Source organism: Lepidochelys olivacea, assembly GCF_965140295.1.
Source record: "Lepidochelys olivacea isolate rLepOli2 genome assembly, chromosome: 5".
Taxonomy (NCBI): Eukaryota; Metazoa; Chordata; order Testudines; family Cheloniidae; genus Lepidochelys; species Lepidochelys olivacea.
In genome coordinates this window covers 96,445,855-96,466,176 of record NC_140415.1, presented here as the reverse complement: position 1 = coordinate 96,466,176, position 20,322 = coordinate 96,445,855, and the positions used below count along the sequence as shown (strand labels likewise).

The 20,322-nt window shown below is 43.0% G+C and overlaps 1 protein-coding gene across 1 annotated transcript in view; it reads right to left on the bottom strand.

The window, feature by feature from the left end:
- Positions 1-17,233, bottom strand: part of PRUNE2 (prune homolog 2 with BCH domain) — a gene marked incomplete at its 5' end in the record, with an annotated part of 185,171 nt that extends 167,938 nt beyond the window's left edge. The window contains one exon of the mRNA XM_084629293.1: positions 17,198-17,233. Within this exon, the coding sequence (XP_084485419.1) occupies positions 17,198-17,233 (36 nt within the window). The remainder of the gene's footprint in view (positions 1-17,197) is intronic.
- Positions 17,234-20,322: the final 3,089 nt, after the last annotated feature.

The window sequence follows — 20,322 nt, the reverse complement described above, 5'->3', positions numbered from 1 at the left end:
TTTTTATTTATTTTCATACAATAGGCCTGATTCTGATCTCATTCACATTCATTTTGCACTAGAATAGCTCCACTGAGAATAGAATAGCTCTTTATTTTCACAGGTGTTAGATCAGAATCAGGCCCATCATTCCTAGGAAGTATTTTGGGTTATGCACTTCCATTGTGATTGTTTTGGCAGAACAAGTCCCTTAGAGAAATAATCACTATGGAGACTGATTGTTTTCTTTCCCTTTTATTTTATTTATTTTTATTAACTAGTGATGTGAATATTCTTAGCCACCTGTGTTAGGAGAAAAATTATGAGAAATAGGATCCTCCGCCCAGATTTTCAATGAAATTGTGCTATATAGTAGGAAGACTCAGTCCCAACTCTAGGGAGCTTATCATCAATACATAGGGACTAATTAATCCTTGTGTAATTCCAATTTTCAGCTGAAGTACATCAGGATGAATCTGGTGCACTGAGCCAAATTTAGAGGTGACATACGTGTTATATGAGGAAGTATGAGAGTAACATTCATGCAGAATGGATTGAAAGTAGGGGTTCTATAAATAGGAACATCAAGAAATGTAAGATAAAGCAGTCCTTCCCCTACCCTCTTCCACTGCACTTCTTTGTTACATTCTTTTGCTGTGTTGATTGCTTTTGCTGCTACATTCCCACCCTTCTACTCAGTGATGAGCTGACAAAATCTGAAGAACTGGTTCCTTCAGTCGCTCCGGGTCTTCTGCGGCACTTTGGTGGCAGGTCCTTCACTCACTCTGGGTCTTCGGTGGCACTGAGGTGCATGCCGCCAAAGTGCTGCCGAAGACCCAGAGCACCGCCGGTGAGTGAAAATTAAAAAGGGATTCTCAGCCAGGGGAGCCTCCACAGCCGGGAACTCAGGCGGGCTGGACAGGACGGTCTTGCAGGCCGAATATGGCCCGCAGGCCAGAGTTTGCCCACCCCTTTAACAACCAGTTCTAAACCGGCTTCAGAATTTAACAACTGGTTTGCATGAACCGGCTCCAGCTCACCACTGCTTCTACCCCTTTGGCACACAAGTCACACTTATACCAACTTACCAACATGTATTACTGCTACTGTTATTTTTCAAGCACTCTGAAATGTGCTAGGCACCTCACAAGACAGGCGTGACCATGTGACATGCTTCAAAACAATATGCCACATAGTCCGTCTGGGCCAGGGGTGGCCAACCTGAGCCTGAGAAGGAGCCAGAATTTACCAATGTACATTGCCAAAGAGCCACAGTAATACGTCAGCAGCCCCCACCAATCAGCGCCTCCCCCTCCCTTCCCGCACCTCTTGATCAGCTGTTTTGTGGCATGCAGGAGGCTTGGGGGGGGAAGGGGGAGGAGCGAGGGCACTGTAGACTCAAGGGAGGGGGCGGGAAGGGGTGGAGTGGGGGCAGGGCCTGTGGCAGAGCCAGGGGTTGAGCAGTGAGCACCCCCTGGCCCACTGGAAAGTTGTCATCTGTAGCTCCAGCCCTGGCGTCAGTGCCTGTACTCCTATAAAGGAATCATTTATTAACTTCTGAAGAGCCACATGTGGCTCCGGAGCCACAGATTGGCCACCCCTGGTCTGGGCCATGAAGTATGTCACTGTCTAGCTACCCAAGACTGTCATATCTGACCTGCTTATCATGAGGGTTGACTTTTTTACTTCAAGATAAATGATCTTTCAGCTGTGGCTGTATAAAGCACTGGTGACATCCAGTCATCTGTTATATTAGTCACAGATGTGTGTTCTTTATGGATCTCTGGAGGACGTAGCCAGGCTCTACTTCCTGTTAAGTGACAGTCAGTTGACTTTAAATATGTTATCAAGTACCTGTGATGCTCTGAATATCTCTACTAATGACATACTCATTAATCTCCAACTTTGAAAATACATATCAGAGCATGTCAAATGATGACTGCATAGAACATCACACCTAATTTTGTTATGGGAGAAGAACTTGCAGAAATTTAACTGTTGTACACTTATTTCAGCATTTAGCTCATTTTCAGGGTAAGCCATAAAAGGTTCTTCCAAACCAAATTAAAAAATAATTTAAAAGACTGTGTTTATTTCCTTACCTGCCTTACCTCTCAATATAAGGCCCTTTCTCTGAAATGCAAAGCCTGTGGTCTGAAAGGGCAGAGATGTAAGGTCTAAATTATTCTACCTTTTACATTTGAGTGTGTGTTTAGTACTGATGAAAGATGCTGTATTGACAGACCTGGAGACTGAAGTCTTCTCATCCACAGAACAGAGAGTGCAGAGGGCTTTCCTGCACAGCACACCTCAACCTTTTCTTGGAGAATCCCTCTTTGGAAGCAACAGAGGAGGAGAAAGACCAGGGTATTGGTTGATCACAGGATGATTATGAGCAGCCAATGCAATGCAACCGTGAAAAAGGCTAAGGCAGTCCTACGATGCATCAGGAGAGGCATTTCCAGTAGACAGGGAAGTGTTAGTACCAAGATGCAAGGCACTGGTGAGACCTCATCTGGTCTTACTGTGGGCAATTCTGGTCTCCCATAGTTAAGAAAGATTAATTCGAACTGAAATAGGTGTACAGAAGGGCTAGTAGGATGATCAAAGGAATGGAAAACCTATCTGGTGAGCACAGATTCAAAGAGCTGGGCTTGTTTAGCCTAACCAAAAGAAGGCTGATTGCTCTCTACAAAAACATCACTGGGATAAATACCGGGGGTGGGGAGGCGGTATTTAAGTTAAGCGCCAGTATTGACAGAAGAACAAATAGATATAAACCGTCCATCAATAAATTTAGGCTTCACATTAGATGAAGGTTTCTAACCATCAGAGGAGTGAAGTCTGGAACAGCCTTCCAAGGGGAGTAGTGGGGTGCAAGAAATCTAACTGGCTTCAAAACTTGATAAGTTTAGGAGGGTATGGTATGATGAGCTTAATAAGTTTGTGGAGGGGATGGTAAGATGAGACTGCCTACAATGGCATGTAGCCGACCTGTGACAGCTAGTAGCAAAAATCTTCAACAGCCGGTGATGGGACACTAGATGGGGAGGACTCTGCATTACTACAAAGAATTCTTTCCCAGGTGACTGGCTGCTGGGTCTTGCCCACATGCTCAGGGTCTAACCGATCGCCATATTTGGAGTCAGGAAGGAATTTTCCCCGGGTCAGTATGATGGGGTGTCTACCTCACACGCAACCTGAAGGGGTTAATGGAGGCCACATGGGCTAATTAATCTATTAGGAATTAAGACTGAGAGAAGACTTAATTAGAAGCTCACCTGTGCAGGAATAAGCCAGGAAGCTGACAAGAGACAGGGCCATGGGGAAAGGCTGCAGTCACTCCCTGGAAGAGGGAGGAGTATTTGGAGGCTGCAGAGATGTATACCCTAAAGTAACTCCTGGGAGGAAGGAGTGGTGAAGCTGGCAGACCCAGAGAAGGAATGGAGAGAGCCAGATGGCTAGAAAAGGGCTCAGGGAAATGGAGCACGGTACAGGGTGGAACACACTTTGACTGCTGGCTAGAGGGTCTCTGAGCAGGAAGCCAAAGTAGAGGGCGGGCCCAGGTTCCCCAACCAACCACTAAGGAAGTGGCACCAGTGGGTAGGAAGAGTGCCTGAGCCTGTGTGTAAGAAGAGACTTTCCAACCCCCAGAAGGGGAAACCACAATAGTGATCTAGCCAGAGTGCTCTCACTAAGAGGCCACAGCACCTCCCAAGATGTGAGAGGGGTACAGACAAAGAGACTGAGACTGAGGTGGGAAGTACAGTGTGCAAACGCAGGAAGGGGTGTTGAGCTGTGATGAGCTATTCCCCAGAATGGCCAGGAGGAAGCACCATACCAGCAGTGAGTAGAGCACCCTGTCAGACAAATTGGTAAAAACCCTGGGGGGGGGGCCGGGTTTCATCTTCCACTGCAGCTTGGAGCATGGGTCACTTGCTGGCTGAACTGGTATAAATGGTGAATTCTGTGTAACTTCTTTACAGTAAGATATGAGGGCTTCAATAACTCAGAGAGAGGTTATGGGTTTATTTACAGGAGTGGGTAGGTGAGGTTCTGTGGCCTACAATGCACAGGAAGTCAGACTAGATTATCATGATGGTCCCTTCTGGCCTTAAAATCTGAGTCTATGAAGCTGATTAGGAAATTCACACTTCATGTCCATTCAGCCCTTGGCTAAGCCTCAACAAAGGCGACAATTAGTGCCAACTGCCACTAAAGACAGAAACCAACAAACTAATTTACATAGGCCACCGGGGGGAAGAGGGGAAAGCACCAGAAAGCAGTCCTTTTCAGTCACAATCATATGGGGTGTAGACACTAAACTGGGAGGAGAGGTAGATACGCTGGAGGGTAGGGATAGGATACAGAGGGACCTAGACAAATTGGAGGATTGGGCCAAAAGAAATCTGATGAGGTTAAACAAGGACAAGTGCAGAGTCCTGCACTTAGGACGGAAGAATCCCATGCACCGCTACAGACTAGGGACCGAGTGGCTAGGCAGCAGTTCTGCAGAAAAGGACCTAGGGGTGACAGTGGACGAGAAGCTGGATATGAGTCAACAGTGTGCCCTTGTTGCCAAGAAGGCCAATGGCATTTTGGGATCCATATGTAGGGGCACTGCCAGCAGATCGAGGGACGTGATCATTCCCCTCTATTCGACACTGGTGAGGCCTCATCTGGAGTACTGTGTCCAGTTTTGAGCCCCACACTACAAGAAGGATGTGGAAAAATTGGAAAGAGTCCAGTGGAGGGAAACAAAAATGATTAGGGGACTGGAACACATGACTTATGAGGAGAGGCTGAGGGAACTGGGATTGTTTAGTCTGCGGAAGAGAAGAATGAGGGGGGATTTGATAGCTGCTTTCAACTACCTGAAAGGGGGTTCCAAAGAGGATGGATCTAGACTGTTCTCAGTGGTAGCTGATGACAGAACAAGGAGTAATGGTCTCAAGTTGCAGTGGGGGAGGTTTAGGTTGGATATTAGGAAAACCTTTTTCACTAGGAGGGTGGTGAAACACTGGAATGCGTTACCTAGGGAGGTGGTGGAATCTCCTTCCTCAGATATTTTTAAGGTCAGGCTTGACAAAACCCTGGCTAGGATGATTTAGTTGGGGATTGGTCCTGCTTTGAGCAGGGGGTTGGACTAGATGACCTCCTGAGGTCCCTTCCAACCCTGATGTTCTATGATTCTATGACTTTATGTCCATTACTTGATCCATTATCTACTCATTGCAAACAGAGTGCTCTCTCTTTGGTTTATAATGGAACCCACATATATCAGGAGGAGAATAAAGTTGATAGCATGAATCCAAAAGTCCACTGATTTCCCCTTTGCAGAATGTGAACGCCACATCTTAAAGCATCAATACTTTTAAAACTAGAGTTCTCTGAAAATAGAGGGTAATAGAAGGGGAATTTGGAAAAAATTTAAAACAGCCTTATTTAAAGTATCTAAATATTCGTGTTAGCAACAGAATGCCTACAAAATGTCCATATGTTATACCAAACAAAACCTGCAGAGGGAGGCAAAGATGACTTTGCCACCTGAGCAATTCCTGATCCTGGGGCCAGCTGGGGGTTGGCCTGAAACAATTTAGAGCAACCTCATGACCATACCCAGCAGTCATGCTCCCCTTGTATCCCCTACATTAAGGGCTGCAAGGGAAAGATGTCACAGAGCCTGTTGTGCTGGTCTACCCCAGAGCTTCCCCCATTCTGGCTTTACTGCCCGTTTGTGCCAAGGGAAAGGGGTGCAGGGACCAGAATCTCCATTTCTAGATCAGTCTTGAGTCTGTGACCTCTTCATTAAATTGACAACAGTGGTGCAATTTCGCTAGTATCTGAGGTATGGTCTGTTGCCTACTAGGAACTGAAATGAGACCACTAAACTCAATTCATGTGCAAAACAGCCAATAGATGATAATGACCCTTTACTTGTGTGGGCTGACTGTGATCTGACCACATGTGTATGAAAGGGTCTATACTCCAATACCAATCCTTACAGCCACCAAGATTCCTACTGGCTTCACAAAATAATCCTGTGAGCAAAGCCAAGGCACACAAGGATACACACTGTCTGTCTGAAGGAAGCTTAGGGCACTATTTATCCAATTTGGAGCTATTACAATCCATTAGTTCAATAATCTGCACTTAAAAAAGAGCCCAGAGCTCTTACAGTATAATCAATCAATAACATACATTTAAAAATCTCAGTGCAGGATGTTTTCACTTTAAAATGCTTTGAATGCAAACAATAGTCTACAAGATCATCTTCAAAGATGAGACACAAACTGTAAAAAGTAAAGAAATCCATCCTTAACTTCTCCTGTTGCACCAGGAGGGCTCATGTGACTATGACTGGTGCAGCTATGGCTTATTGCTATGTGTTGGGTTAAGGATGAAGGTTTAACTTAATTTCCTTGGTTTCTGCCACAACCCTAATATTTCTTAAACAGCGTTTGTTATAGGTTACTATGCACTTCTGTCACTATATAACTACTCCTGATTGATGGGGAGCGAAGAGCACACATGCAGATTCTGTTCTTACAGCTCCTTGTTAATTCTAGATTGGTAATTATTAGCTGGTCTGCAAAGAAGTCCCTAGCTTTTAATGACTATTTGTTTAAAGAAGCAATGACTATGTTTGATTTTTAATAACATCTTTAGGGTAATGTGGGGATCAAGCCATCACCAAGTGGTCTCAGTCTGAACACTGGAAATGGAGATTTTTGTACATTTAAAAATTAAAACTTAAATTTATGAATTTCAGTTGGAGGATACAGTGATTAATGTGGGTTTGAAAGTCCTAGAATGTCATTCTCCCTCCTTGGTTGCATTCCAGGAGTGTAGCAAAATGCAGTCAGGGACAATCTCATGGGAATATAGCATCCAAGTGCAGACAGGATGGGCTGGCTGTTCACATAGGTAACTGGCCAGCTATGTAACACTGTAAGAACCGAAAATGGCAGCCCATAAGGAAGATGAGACCCCCTAGAACTTGTTTAGAAGAGCCAAGGTGTTACTTATTATTGGATGCAGGTGAACCTATAAATTATAAATTTCTACACTTCTTTTTGTTTGTTTGTTGCTACAGATAAATAAGGGAGGTTTGTGCAGAGAGACAGGTAAGCACGAAGTGGAGGTTATGGGGTGGGGGCGAGAGGAGAGTTGAGTTGAGTTTGCCTGGTTTGGGCATGCCTGATGGATCCCAGATACTTTAATTCCTAAGGGGCAGAATGAAGAGGTTGTCTAGGTGGAAAGTGAGAAGCCTCACCTTGAAAATTCTGCTCTGGGAGGGAATATTTGGGGAGAGAGTAAATGCCCCCACCTTTCCTTCTTCCCCCTCAAACACTCTGTGCGCAATGCACATACACATTAGTTTCTAGGATGGGGGGAAACTATGGTTCTAAATGAACTATGGTTCAATCTATCTGTGCCACTCTTCTTGGCATAGTAGCAATAATCTGCCTGGGAAAGCTGGCCCATTTTATGAAGTTGCAGATGTCCACAAAATATAATTGTGCTATCAGGTTCTGAGATGGTGTTATGAAGTTAGCATTATGAGATTATCACACATGATGAAAACACAAAGCAATCTGATGTCAGGTGTGACGCTGGCAAACAAAGTGCCAGCACTTGACAAGGCTTTAGATCTCAGCTGATCACGGACAAATTCATTGCTGGAAAGCAGCCTGTTTCACCCATGTGTTAGTATGATTAAGATGAGTATTGAACTTATAACAATGTGTTTATAGTGTTTAGACTTTAATATATCAGCAGCTTATAAGAAGTTCATAATTTCACTTATAATATCTTCTTCACCTACTACAAGGTAATATTTAAGTTTTTGCTTTATAACTGGAAAAAAGTGTTTGCTGTGAACATGTTGGGGGGGATATCAAAACTAAAGGGGCCATTGTGGGACATCACAATAAAAGACTTTGTTAACTGCCCCTTCACATCCATGAAGAAACTATGTGCAAAAGATCTTGTCCCATCAGCTTGAATTCTGGAAGAAGGAAATTATAGCTGACAAGAAAAGTTTTCATTTCTCATTTGTTGTCTGGATTCTCTCAGAGCTGGAGCCAAGAAGCAGAAGTAGAGTTCCCCAGGGTCAACCTGGGTTAGCCCTAAAAGACATTCAGAGCTGACAGATTATTACAACTGTCACCTTATAAACCCATATAACATAACTAATTCATATATATGTGTGTGCACCTTGTAATAACTCTCATTTCTTTTTTCCTAATTAATAAATCTTTAGTTGGTTTATTACAGGATTGACTGCAAGCATTCTCTCTGGTGAGAGATCTTAGGTACAAATTGACCTAGGGCTAGTGACTGGTCTCTTGGGACTGAAAGCAACATGAATATTTCGTGATTTTTGGTGTGGCAAGCTAGCTGGGAAAACCGAAGGAATATCTGTGGCTCCATGGTAAAGCAGTGTTTCAGGAGTTCACACTTGTTACTGCATTGGTGAAATCTAATTACATAGAGTCTGCACACCTCAGGAAAATAGTGGACCACCCCCTGCTCTAGATTGGGCCTGAATGGCACAGCCTACATCATAATCCTTTTGTGAAGTAAACAGAACTTCATTTTAAAGTTAAACTTTATTTTTTCTATAACTTAGGTAAACTTTGAGAACTAATTACTGTATTTTGGCGTAGCAAATGAACTGTCTGTCATGACGACCATCACATCTGTTGTTCAGACCAAGTCAAGTGAAAGGACAGATAAGTCAAACTTTACAGAAGAAAGAAATTTTGCTTATTTTCTTAACACCAAATGGTTGAAGTCAGATGAAAATATTTTCTTTTCTCCTGCCTGAATTTTTTAAAAAAATCCAGAAAACAAAAGTAAGCCAGAATAATAAATCCAAATAACTTTGAGATGGGTGGGGGAGGGGGAGATAAAATCTGGATTTGAATAGTATGACAAGTTTATCTCTAGGAAAAAAAATTTCGACTGATTTCTACTGAACACAAAAGCACAATAATAGCTAATCAGGTGGCTCAGGTTTTGTTCTTTTGTTTTTTTCCAACTGCTGCCTAGCAAAACTCAAGCATTTATTAAACTTCTCAAGTTGCTATACTTTTGTTGTTGTTTTGTTGTTGTTGTTCAGTAATAAATCATTGTACAATGAGACTTTCTATTAGAAAAAAAGAGACTTATTACAATGTGATGGTCTACCGCCTAATCAGACTGGCTACCTCACTAGCTTAGTTATTTAGAAAGTGCCAATCACTGCAGAAAAAAATATAGACTTTCCCACATAGGGATCAGAACTGTGCTGATTACAACAACATTTAAACACAGCTGTTTTTAGAAAGATCTAGCAGCATTTCTCCGATCATTATGGACAGGGAGGCTTCGTCTGAGAACGGTGCTATAGAACTGCTCCAGATAAGGAGACCATATTTTCAAAATCAAGATCCCAGGATATTTTTGTGGCAACATTTTTATCATTGCAAAATAAGCATATAAAGATTTTTTTTAATGTATTATAGTGTTGCTGTGGCTAGTTTTTGACCAATTAATGACACATGTATATTTCTTGGAATGGAGAACGTTTCCAATAACTTAGTTTTCTGAACGTGTCTGTCATGTAATACTGAACAAGACTCATGGAAATTCACTTTGAACACCTTAAATGAGTATAAAAACTATCAAAGCTTTCTTTCACACCAAACATTGTTTATTACATTGGCTATGAAACACTAGGCCACTTCAGTTGTTCCAAAGGAAGTTCCCAGAACAACAGGCCATTACCTTCTGGAAACCCAGAACTGTCCCGATAGTCACTTTAGCTTTTGGAGGTGGTCTATAGAATGGTTTGGCTAATACAGTTCTCAGACAAAAATCACTGTGAGTACTGCTTACAGGTTTACCTGATTGTAACAACTGAATTAAGAAACACTTCTAAGATCACATTATGATTTCAATATGGATGGGAATTAAAATATACACACACATGGAGATAACATCTATGTAATAAATGGCAGATCCATGCAATGAATAAACCTCTCCTTTCCTCTGCTCACAGATTCATCTGCCTCAAGACTTTCTCCCTGAACCTGGTCAGGAATTTTTCAACAAAATGCTTGTGTCAAAAAATGCCAATTTGTTGGACCCAAACCTTTGTGCAGAAATATATTATTTTTGACAAAACTTTTGTTAGGAAGGTTTTTGCAGGTCCAGGATGGAATTTTGAGGGCGACAGAGACCTGGTCCACCCTAAAACACCCAATAACCTAGTGGTTACAGTACTTATTTAAGCTGTAGGAGACCCGAATTCAAGGCCTGGCTCTACCTGATTGATAGGAGGGACTAGAATGGGGGGATCTCCTACATCCTAGGTGAGTCCCCAACCATTGAGCTATACAGCCTTTCTCTCTGATGGTCAATGTCTCTTGTTGAAGCTGTCCCACTTTACAGAAATAATTCAGCATTCATTGGGTCAAAGAGAGCAAATTCAAATGACTGGATTTTTTAAAAATGTATACTACCAGAGAAATGTTTCTTCTTTCCTCACTCTCCCGCAAAGCTAAAATCTTCTTCCCCCAAATTTCCCCTGCCCAAGACCCACGATAGGCCAAAGTTCAGTTTCTTGTAGATTTTGCTAGAATTTTAGGCCCTGATTCAGCAATTGAAGCATTTGCCATTGACTTCAATGGGACTACTCATATGCTTAAAGTGAGGTACACTGCTGAATTGGAGCCTTATTAATTTTACAGGGACAAAGTAAATTAATAGTATTTATTAACCTCTGGAAAATTACTTATTTCTATCTGAGAAGGAACTGCACTATTAACAAACATTACATGGCACTATATAGTTGTTACATTTTGAAAACATTGTACAAATATTAATACATTTACAAGCATTGGTGTCCTGATTATGTGTAAGTGACATTGCCCTTTATTATGAAGTACTGAAAATTAAAGCATTTGAACAAACAACTAACCAGCTTCACAGAACTCCAATATATTTCTTCAAACATTTATAATTTCTGTTCAGAATAACCCATCGGTCAGCTTTGCATCAATCATTACAAATCTTTCATACCACAGCATTCAAAGTTTTTTACAGGAATCACTGAAATGTGGCTACCTCTTTGGTGGAACATAACAGCTCTTTAACAGCAGTTTAGGACAGGAAGTTTAAGAATACTGAACTAAAACTTCAGGGAAATATATATAGCCTGGATGTAATTACACAGACAGGAAAAGGGCCAGCACAGTGGAGCTATTACATAGCATACGTTTATCATCAAATGACAAAGTAAACAAAACATGGTTATGAACAAAATGAAAAGAGAACATTGTTTGACATCTTCCAGATGTCATTTTAAAAAAAAGTCCTTAACCCTTTCACTGCCACTCTTTCCACTGCATGTATTGTGCTGCAATCTTACATTAAACTCTCATTAGGACATATGGCATCATTCAAATGCTTAACAGTCATTCTAATATTATTGGCACAAGACTCTGTATCTTTTGCTAGAGGAAAAACAATACAGACACGTCAGGTAGTTTAGACTTTGAATTTGTCCTCCCACTTCAATATGTGTGTGCGTGTGTGTGCACACATTTGCATATATATAAATTATGCAGCACATCAAATTTCCTGCCACTAAGAAAAAATTTACTATTGTGTGGCACACTCATGAACAATATGTGAGCACTCCCAGTTGTCTTCCAGCAGAAATGCCATATTGAACAGTTTCCCTACAACCATACATATTCCCACTGATAAAGGCCTCTATGCCTCCTGTTTTGCATGACAACTAGAGAAGCCATACCAACAAACACACGTTAAATGTGGCTTATTAGCACTGAAGGAAGGCATCAGAGGCTGCAAAAAAAGCATGTACACAAATGCATCCTCTTAAGCCAGGAGCAGCGTCTCTATGTCTTTTGTATCCTGGTATTTCAGGGATATAACTGGCTGGCAGTGGGGGCAGAACCAAGAATGAGTTGCGAGTGCTAGCATGCTCCCCTAGCAAACTGGGCTCTGATGCAGTTGAAATCCCTTTGGACCTTAATGTTGCTCTTGCAAAATAATCATCAGTGAAGCAGGCTAACCATGCAGATATCCCAATATCGAGAGGTTGGGAGGCTAGGATTTCTTGTGCATTCTCAGGCTCCAACTATTCTGATGCACTTCACCCTTCCACTTTAAAGGGAGAATGCACAAAGATTTTTATAGTACCTTTTCCACTTCCATTCATTTTGTGTGAACAGAAGAATGTTATTTATTTGAAAATGCCAGTGCAAGGAGTGGACAAGTGCAAGACATATTAGTGATAACAAAAAAGAAAACATTTATCTGTGCTATCTACAAAGGAGGAAAATCAATAGGGAAATACTTTTTTATTTTTACCTTAGTGCTACATACTGGCATTCTGTGTGGCTTTGCATAGAAACACAGAAGGCTAATAGACTCCATAATCGATCTCCTAGCCAATGCAAAATTGTTCTCTGCTCCACATTATAGCAGAGTATAGTTGTGTATAATGTACTGTCTAGTTTAGTTTTAAAAAGTGTCAAAGGATAGGGCTTCCACCACTTCCTTAAGGAAACTATTCCACAGTCTCATCTTCCATCCCTTCACTTCTCTATTGGTCTATTGAAACTCCACACCCTCACACTCCAAAATTGACTCCACACAATGTGGACAGCCCTCTATAGTGTCTGAACAAGGAGGAAATAGTTCCTCAGCAGAACTTCAGTCACTCTTTAGCATCTGGTAGGGGTGATCCACTTACAGAGAATCCCTCCACATGTGGGGGGATGGTTTGACCCATTACCAATGTCTGTGTTGCAGTAGAGTTCAAATCCCCCCCACCCCCAAATTAAGTGGTGTGACTAGTTTTAACGAGTTCTCTAGTTGGAGACCTTCACTTGTGTATTTTGGAGGTTCTTTTTTCCATAATCTAATAATCCTTAAAGAGAAAGCAAAACCAGTAGTTCCAATTCAGCATAGAAGGAGCAGCCATGAGACAGGAAGGGGCAAATTGTGGCTTTCTGCCACCTTTCTGCTCTCTGGATTCAAGACTGTTTGAGGGGCCAAAATATTCTAACTTGCCTATGATGAAGCCCAGAACCACTGTAGCAGAATATGTCACTTACTCCCACCTCTGATTCCCTTCCCCCCCCCGCCAGCCCCACCTCCAGAATTTGTCCTAGACCAGGGCCATACTCAGCACTTACTTAAGCAAAACGCTCATTGATTTCAAATAGAATTTTGCCTGAGAAAGAATTGCAGGACTGGACCATAAATGTGGATCATTTCAGGATAATTACTGTCCCACACCTTAATACTTTTTTCACTAGCCTTTTTTTCCTTCAGCCTTAGAGTAACAGTTGTCTTGTCCTATACAAACATATCTCTGGATTGCATTTTTGTAACTAAAAATTCTGCACTGAGCATTACTGAGAATAATCTGACACTGCATATAAAATAACAATAAAATTTATTTTCTTTAAAAGAATACATTAATGGAGATTTTAATATCATTAGATGCTGTGCAGAGATTTTTACTTTTTTGGCAGTTATAGAGTGCTACATAATACTGTATTATTTGAAATCATGAAATAGGACAGTCCTATACATGATTAAGATTTTGTCACAGTTATTTTTAGTAAAAGTCACAGACGGGTCACAGGCAATAAACAAAAATTCACAGGAGCCTGTGCCCTGTGTGTGACTATACTAAAGATAACCGGGGAGCAGGGCTGGGGAGGGGGAAGACAGCTGGAGCCCCAGGGGGGGACTGACAGCCTGAGCTCCATTGCCATGGGGAGAGCGGGACATACACAGTCTTGGCTCCAGCCCCAGGATAGTTGTGGACAGCCCCAGGTCCAGTAGAAGCCGGGGGGAGGGGACGCAGCCCCAGCTCCAACCCCAGCCTCAGCGGGGGAGCACACGGCCCTGGCTCCAGCGCCGGCGGCAGCCACTGACAGCTGAAGCTGAAGAAGTCATGGAGGTCCGGTAAAGTCACAAAATCCATGACTGCCATGACCTCCGTGACTAAACCGTATCATACAGGCTAGAACTTATGCCATGAAAGGAAACCAGCATTCATTAATGTTGTGGCTGGAGTCAGATACAAATGAATGATGAAGCGCTCACAGTAATAAACTTTCCTGTATAATCTGAAGCAATTGTTCATTTAAGGCCAGATTTTGCCACCCTTGCTCTAACTGAGTGGGCCGGTTTTGTTCAATCTCTTCATGAATGATCTGGAGGATGGTGCGGATCGCACCCTCAGCAAGTTTGTGGATGACACTAAACTGGGAGGAGTGGTAGATACGCTGGAGGGGAGGGATAGGATACAGAAGGACCTAGACAAATTGGAGGATTGGGCCAAAAGAAATCTGATGAGGTTCAACAAGGACAAGTGCAGAGTCCTGCACTTAGGACGGAAGAATCCCATGCACCGCTACAGACTAGGGACTGAATGGCTCGGCAGCAGTTCTGCAGAGAAGGACCTAGGGGTGACAGTGGACAAGAAGCTGGATATGAGTCAGCAGTGTGCCCTTGTTGCCAAGAAGACCAGTGGCATTTTGAGGTGTATAAGTAGGGGCATTGCCAGCAGATCGAGGGACGTGATCGTTCCCCTCTATTCAACACTGGTGAGGCTTCATCTGGAGTCCTGTGTCCAGTTTTGGGCCCCACACTACAAGAAGGATGTGGAGAAACTGGAGAGAGTCCAGCGAAGGGCAACAAAAATGATTAGGAGTCTGGAACACATGACTTATAAGGAGAGGCTGAGGGAACTAGGATTGTTTAGTCTGCAGAAGAGAAGAATGAGGGGGGATTTGATAACTGCTTTCAACTACCTGAGAGGTGGTTCCAGAGAGGATGGTTCTAGACTATTCTCAGTGATAGCAGAGGACAGAACAAGGAGTAATAGTCTCAAGTTGCAGTGGGGGAGATTTAGGTTGGATATTAGGAAAAACGTTTTCACCAGGAGGGTGGTGAAACACTGGAATGTTACCTAGGGAGGTGGTGGAATTCCCTTCCTTGGAAGTTTTTAAGGTCAGGCTTGACAAAGCCCTGCCTGGGATGCTTTAGTTGGGATTGGTCCTGCTCTGGGCAGGGGGTTGGACTAGATGGCCTCCAGAGGTCCCTTCCAACTCTGTTATTCTATGATTCTATGAGTGGTACTCTGCAAGCCATTCTACTGTAATCACTTTAAACCAATGGGACTGTTATGGCCTAAGGTACCACTCACTGTAAGTAAAGATTGCATAATTTAACCCTTAAAGTAAATATATAGAGTTTGAACCTCCACTGTATCTAAGCAAAACACAGGTGCACTGGAGCAAGGAGCTCATAGACTCAGACTTTAAGGCCAGAAGGGACCATCATGATGAGCTAGTCTGACCTCCTGCACATTGCAGGCCACAGAACATCACCAATCCACTCTTGTAATAGGCCCATAGCCTCTGGCTGAGTTAGTGAAGTGCTCAAATCAATAAACACTTCAGGTTACTCCACCATTTACTCTACTTTAAACCAGCAAGTGACCCATGCCTCATACTGCAAAGGAAGGCAAAACAACAACAACCAGGGCCTCCACCAATCTGACTTGCGGGAAAATTCCTTCCCGACTCCAAATATGGCGATCAGTTAGCATGTCAGCAAGACCCACCAGCCAGGCAGCTGGGAAAGAATACTCAGTAGTAACTCAGAGCCCTCCCCATCTAGTGTCCTATCTCTGGCAGTTTTGCTAATAGTTTTGCTAATATTTGCTAATAGCAGTTGCAGATGGGCCATATGCCATGGCAGGGAATCTCATCATACCATCCCCTCCACCAACTTATCAAGCTCATTCTTGAAACCAGTTAGGTTTTTTGCCCCCACTGCTCCCCTTGGAAGGCTGTTCCAGAACTTCACTCCTCTGATGGTTAGAATGCATCCTAAAAGCATAACAGGAGAACATTTAAACAACCTTTTAACAGGCAGAGTTACGACAATACCACTGCACATTTTCTGCCACGTGATCAAATAGACATTCCTGATGTAGACTTTACTGATTGCCTGCACAGAGTGCTTAAGGTTAAGGGGATCAGCCGTTAAGTATTTCCTCTTGTGCTTTGCTACCCCTCTTAGAAGGTGCCTTCATTGTCAAATTAAAGCATTGTTTTTAACTTGATACACGACAGCAAAAGACAGCTTAACAACTTCCAAGTTATTATAAGTAGGGTGTGGTTGGCTTAGGAATGGAGGCTCTCTCCAGTGTAGTGCCTCTCTCGCTAAAGCTTCAAAACAGGTCTGGAAATCAGGAAGTTGCTGCTACTGGAAGTATCAACACTGAAGTTTATTTTTCTTTTATGATAACATCCCAGGAAAAAAATACAAGCATGCAGGGCCTGATTTTCATAAATTACTGAGGCAAAACTCCCATGACTTCAATGGGAATTTTGCCTGAGCAAGGACAACAGTATTAGCAGCCCAATGGGTAACATTATGCTAACCTGCATGTGAACACATGAATAGCAGGCAGCCCACTAAAGGCAACTAATGTGGGACTGGTTCTTTAACAGATTATAGAACTGTCTGAAGAAAGGTATATAGTAAATATCTGGGGCCAGATCATCAACTGGTGCAGCTCTGCTGCCTGATTTCAATAGGGTGACATCAGTTAACACAAGCTAAGGATCTGAATTACCTCGCAAATTCCTTTGATTATTTGAAATCTTGATTACCCAAACTTATTCCCTGTTCCAAATGACCTTCAGATCATAGAGGTTGCACAGTAGATAGACTGTTTTCTCCTCTACTTTTGATAGATTTCTATGTTTTGGTCATTTTTACAGCAACTTGATGCATATGAAAGACACTTTACAAACTCATAAATAACTTCCTGAAGTGCCCCATTTACTGTTATTCCCCATATGGAAGTCAAATATGGTTTTTAGAACACTCCATAAAATGATCAAAGAGTGCTAAGCGCAGGGTTACAATTCGGTTACTTTAAATGAGACAACAAAAGAAAAACAAAACGTGATCCGCTGAAAGATCACACGTTATGTCTTGCTCAGGTTGCTCATTAACTCTTACTAACAGATTATCCTTTTGCGTGGACTAAAAAGCTGCCCAGAAGGTTTTTGTGTGCAGCGCACAAATGCAAACAGACCCGCAAAGTAACAGTCACCTAAGGCTTTGCTGCCCCCTCCCTTTTTAACTCTCCTCTATAACTTACCAGCTTGGATTTGGTGCGCTGCAAAAATTCTTCCATGTTGTTGTCATACGGAATCCGAGCAGGCAGGGCAAAGTTCCATGCACAGAGCCTCTGGCCTGAGCGGGGCGGCTCCTTCCAGCTGCGACTGCTGCTGCTGTCCGCCTGTCCCCCGCTCAGCGCAGCGCTGCCCGGCCAACTCCTCTCCCTAGCCTGGAAGGTGGGAGTAAGAGACGGGGGTGCCCGGGGCGGAGCGGGGCGGGAGCCGGGTTGCGCGCACAATTCCAAAGGGCGGCCTGGCTCCTCAGCCAATAGCACGGGCGTCTCCGGCTGGCTGACGTCAAGCAGGCAAGTGCTGCAACCATGGACAGCGCCCAAAAGTGAGGACAAAGTGAGGGGATGCAGGGAACTCTGCAGCAAAGATGCGCTGAGGAAGCTCTGTGTGTGTGTGTGTGTCTCTCTCTCTCCAGCGCCTGGCTGGCACTGCAGTGGGTTTTATTGGCCGGGTAAGGAATGGAAGCGCTGTCTGGACAAGGCAGTGCACTCAGCTCATAGTCGGATGTGTCTGCTCCAGAGGAGTGATTTAAAACAGAATTACACGGAAGTGTTGCTGTGCCCCTGACACACACGTTGCCTCGTGGCCACTACATTACAATAAACTTACCTCAGCGAGGAACAACAGATTAGAGCCTGAAAGGATTTAGTCTGATAAGAGAGCTGGGGATTTAAGTGGGTAACCATCTAAGGGCGGTGTGGTTACTACTCCAAACTTCCAGTCCTGTGCTTTAAATACAAGAGCATCCTTTCTTTACAGTAATTACTCATACGGCATCTCTCAGGTGGTGCCCTTAGTCAATGTACAAAGGTTAATTAAATCAACCTAATTGACCTGTGAGGTAGCTTAATAGTTCTTTGCAGAAGTGCTGGAACAATTTGTATAGTGGGGGTGCTGAGAGCCCTTGAACCAAAGGGTAAACTCTGTATATGATGAAAACCGCTTCAAGTCAGGGGGACCGTAGCACCCCCAGCACCAGCACCTATGGTTCTGACCCATTTTACAGGGGGACAAACTGAATTGCAAAGGGATTGAGGGCCCTATCCAGGGCCCACTGAAATCAATGGACATTGCTAACTCAAGGTTACACAGTGAGTCAATAGCAAAGCTGGGACTAAAACCCAGAAGTCCTGGCTGCCTCTACTGCTCTGACCACTAGTACCCCTTGGCTTATATCCCTTTCTATACATAAGTAACCTGAATATGAAATCATCACAATTATTACTCCCAATCAATTGTGCTTCATCTGTGGAGTTAGTAACTGGTGATTATTAATAAATTCTGTGCTCTGAGGTCTGGGAATTTTTCTCCCTTGTATTATTTTACAGCCTACTGAAAATATTTCAGGAAATTCCAACAGCATCTGATTCCTCATTAACATGTGGGCTCTATTTCACTCCCACTTGGTTTAATAGTTCTTTCATGATATTTTGCAGATGATATTACTGATCTGTCTGTCACAAACTATATATCCTACTTGGTAATATGCTCTTATTCTAATTTGTTCCATGGAACAGAAAAACTGAACTGCACCCCAACCACTCAAATTAGAATCGTAGACTTTAAGGTCAGAAGGGACCATTATGATCATCTAGTCTGACCTTCTGCACCATACAAGCCACAGAATCTCACCCATGCACTCCTGTAACAACCCCCTAACCTATGTCTGAGCTATTGAAGTCCTCAAATCGTGGTTTAAAGACTTCAAGGTGCAGAGAATCCTCCAGCAAGTGACTCGTGCCCCACACTGCAAAGGAAGGCGAAAAAACCCCAGGGCCTCTGCCAATCTGCCCTGGAGGAAAATTCCTTCCCAACCCCAAATATGGTGATCAGCTAAACCCTGAGCATGTGGGCAAGACTCACCAGCCAGACACCCAGGAAAGAATTATCTGTAGTAACTCAGATCCCACCCCATGTAACATCCCATCACAGGCCATTGGGCATATCTACCCTAATAGTCGAAGATCAATTAATTGCCAAAATTAGGCTATCCCACCATATCGTCCCCTCCATAAACTTATCAAGCTTAGTCTTGAAGCCAGATATGTCTTTTGCCCCAACTGCTTCCCTCGGAAGGCTGTTCCAGAACTTCACTCCTCTGAAGGTTAAAAACCTTTGTCTAATTTCAAGTCTAAACTTCCTGATGGCCAGTTTATATCCATTTGTTCTTGTGTCCACATTGGTACGGAGTTTAATTAATTCTTCTCCCTCCGTGGTATTTATCCCTCTGATATATTTATAGATACCAATCATATCTCCTCTCAGCCTTCCTTTGGTTAGGCTAAACAAGCCAAGCTCTTTGAGTCTCCTTTCATAAGACAGGTTTTCCATTCCTCGGATCATCCTAGTAGCCCTTCTCTGTACCCGTTCCAGTTTGAATTCATCCTTCTTAAACATGGGAGACCAGAACTGCACACAATATTCCAGATGAGGGCTCACAATTGCCTTGCATAACAGTACTAACACCTCCTTATCTCGATTGGAAATACCTCACCTGATGAATACCAAGACTGCATTAGCTTTTTTCACCGCCATATCTCATTGGCGGCTCATAGTCATCCTGTGAGCAACCAATACTCCAAGGTCCTTCTCCTCCTCTGTTACTTCCAAGTGATGCATCCCCAGATTATAACAAAAATTCTTGTTATTAATCCCTAAATACATGACCTTGCACTTTACACTATTAAATTTCATTCTATTACTATTACTCCAGTTTACAAGGGCATCCAGATCTTCCTGTGTGATATCCCGGTCCTTCTCTGTATTGGCAATACCTCCCAGCTTTGTGTCATTTGCAAACTTTATTAGCACATTCCTGCTTTTTGTGCCAAGGTCAGTAATAAAAAGATTAAATAAGATTGGTCCCAAAACCGATCCCTGAGGAACTCCACTAGTAACCTCCTCCCAGCCTGACAGTTCACCTGTCAGTGTGACCCATTGTAGTCTCCTCTTTAACCAATTCTTTATCCACCTTTCAATTTTCATATTGATCCCCATCTTTTCCAATTTAGCTAATAATTCCTGATGTGGAATCGTATCAAATGCCTTACTGAAATCAAGGTAAATTAGATCCACTGCTTTTCCTTTGTCTAAA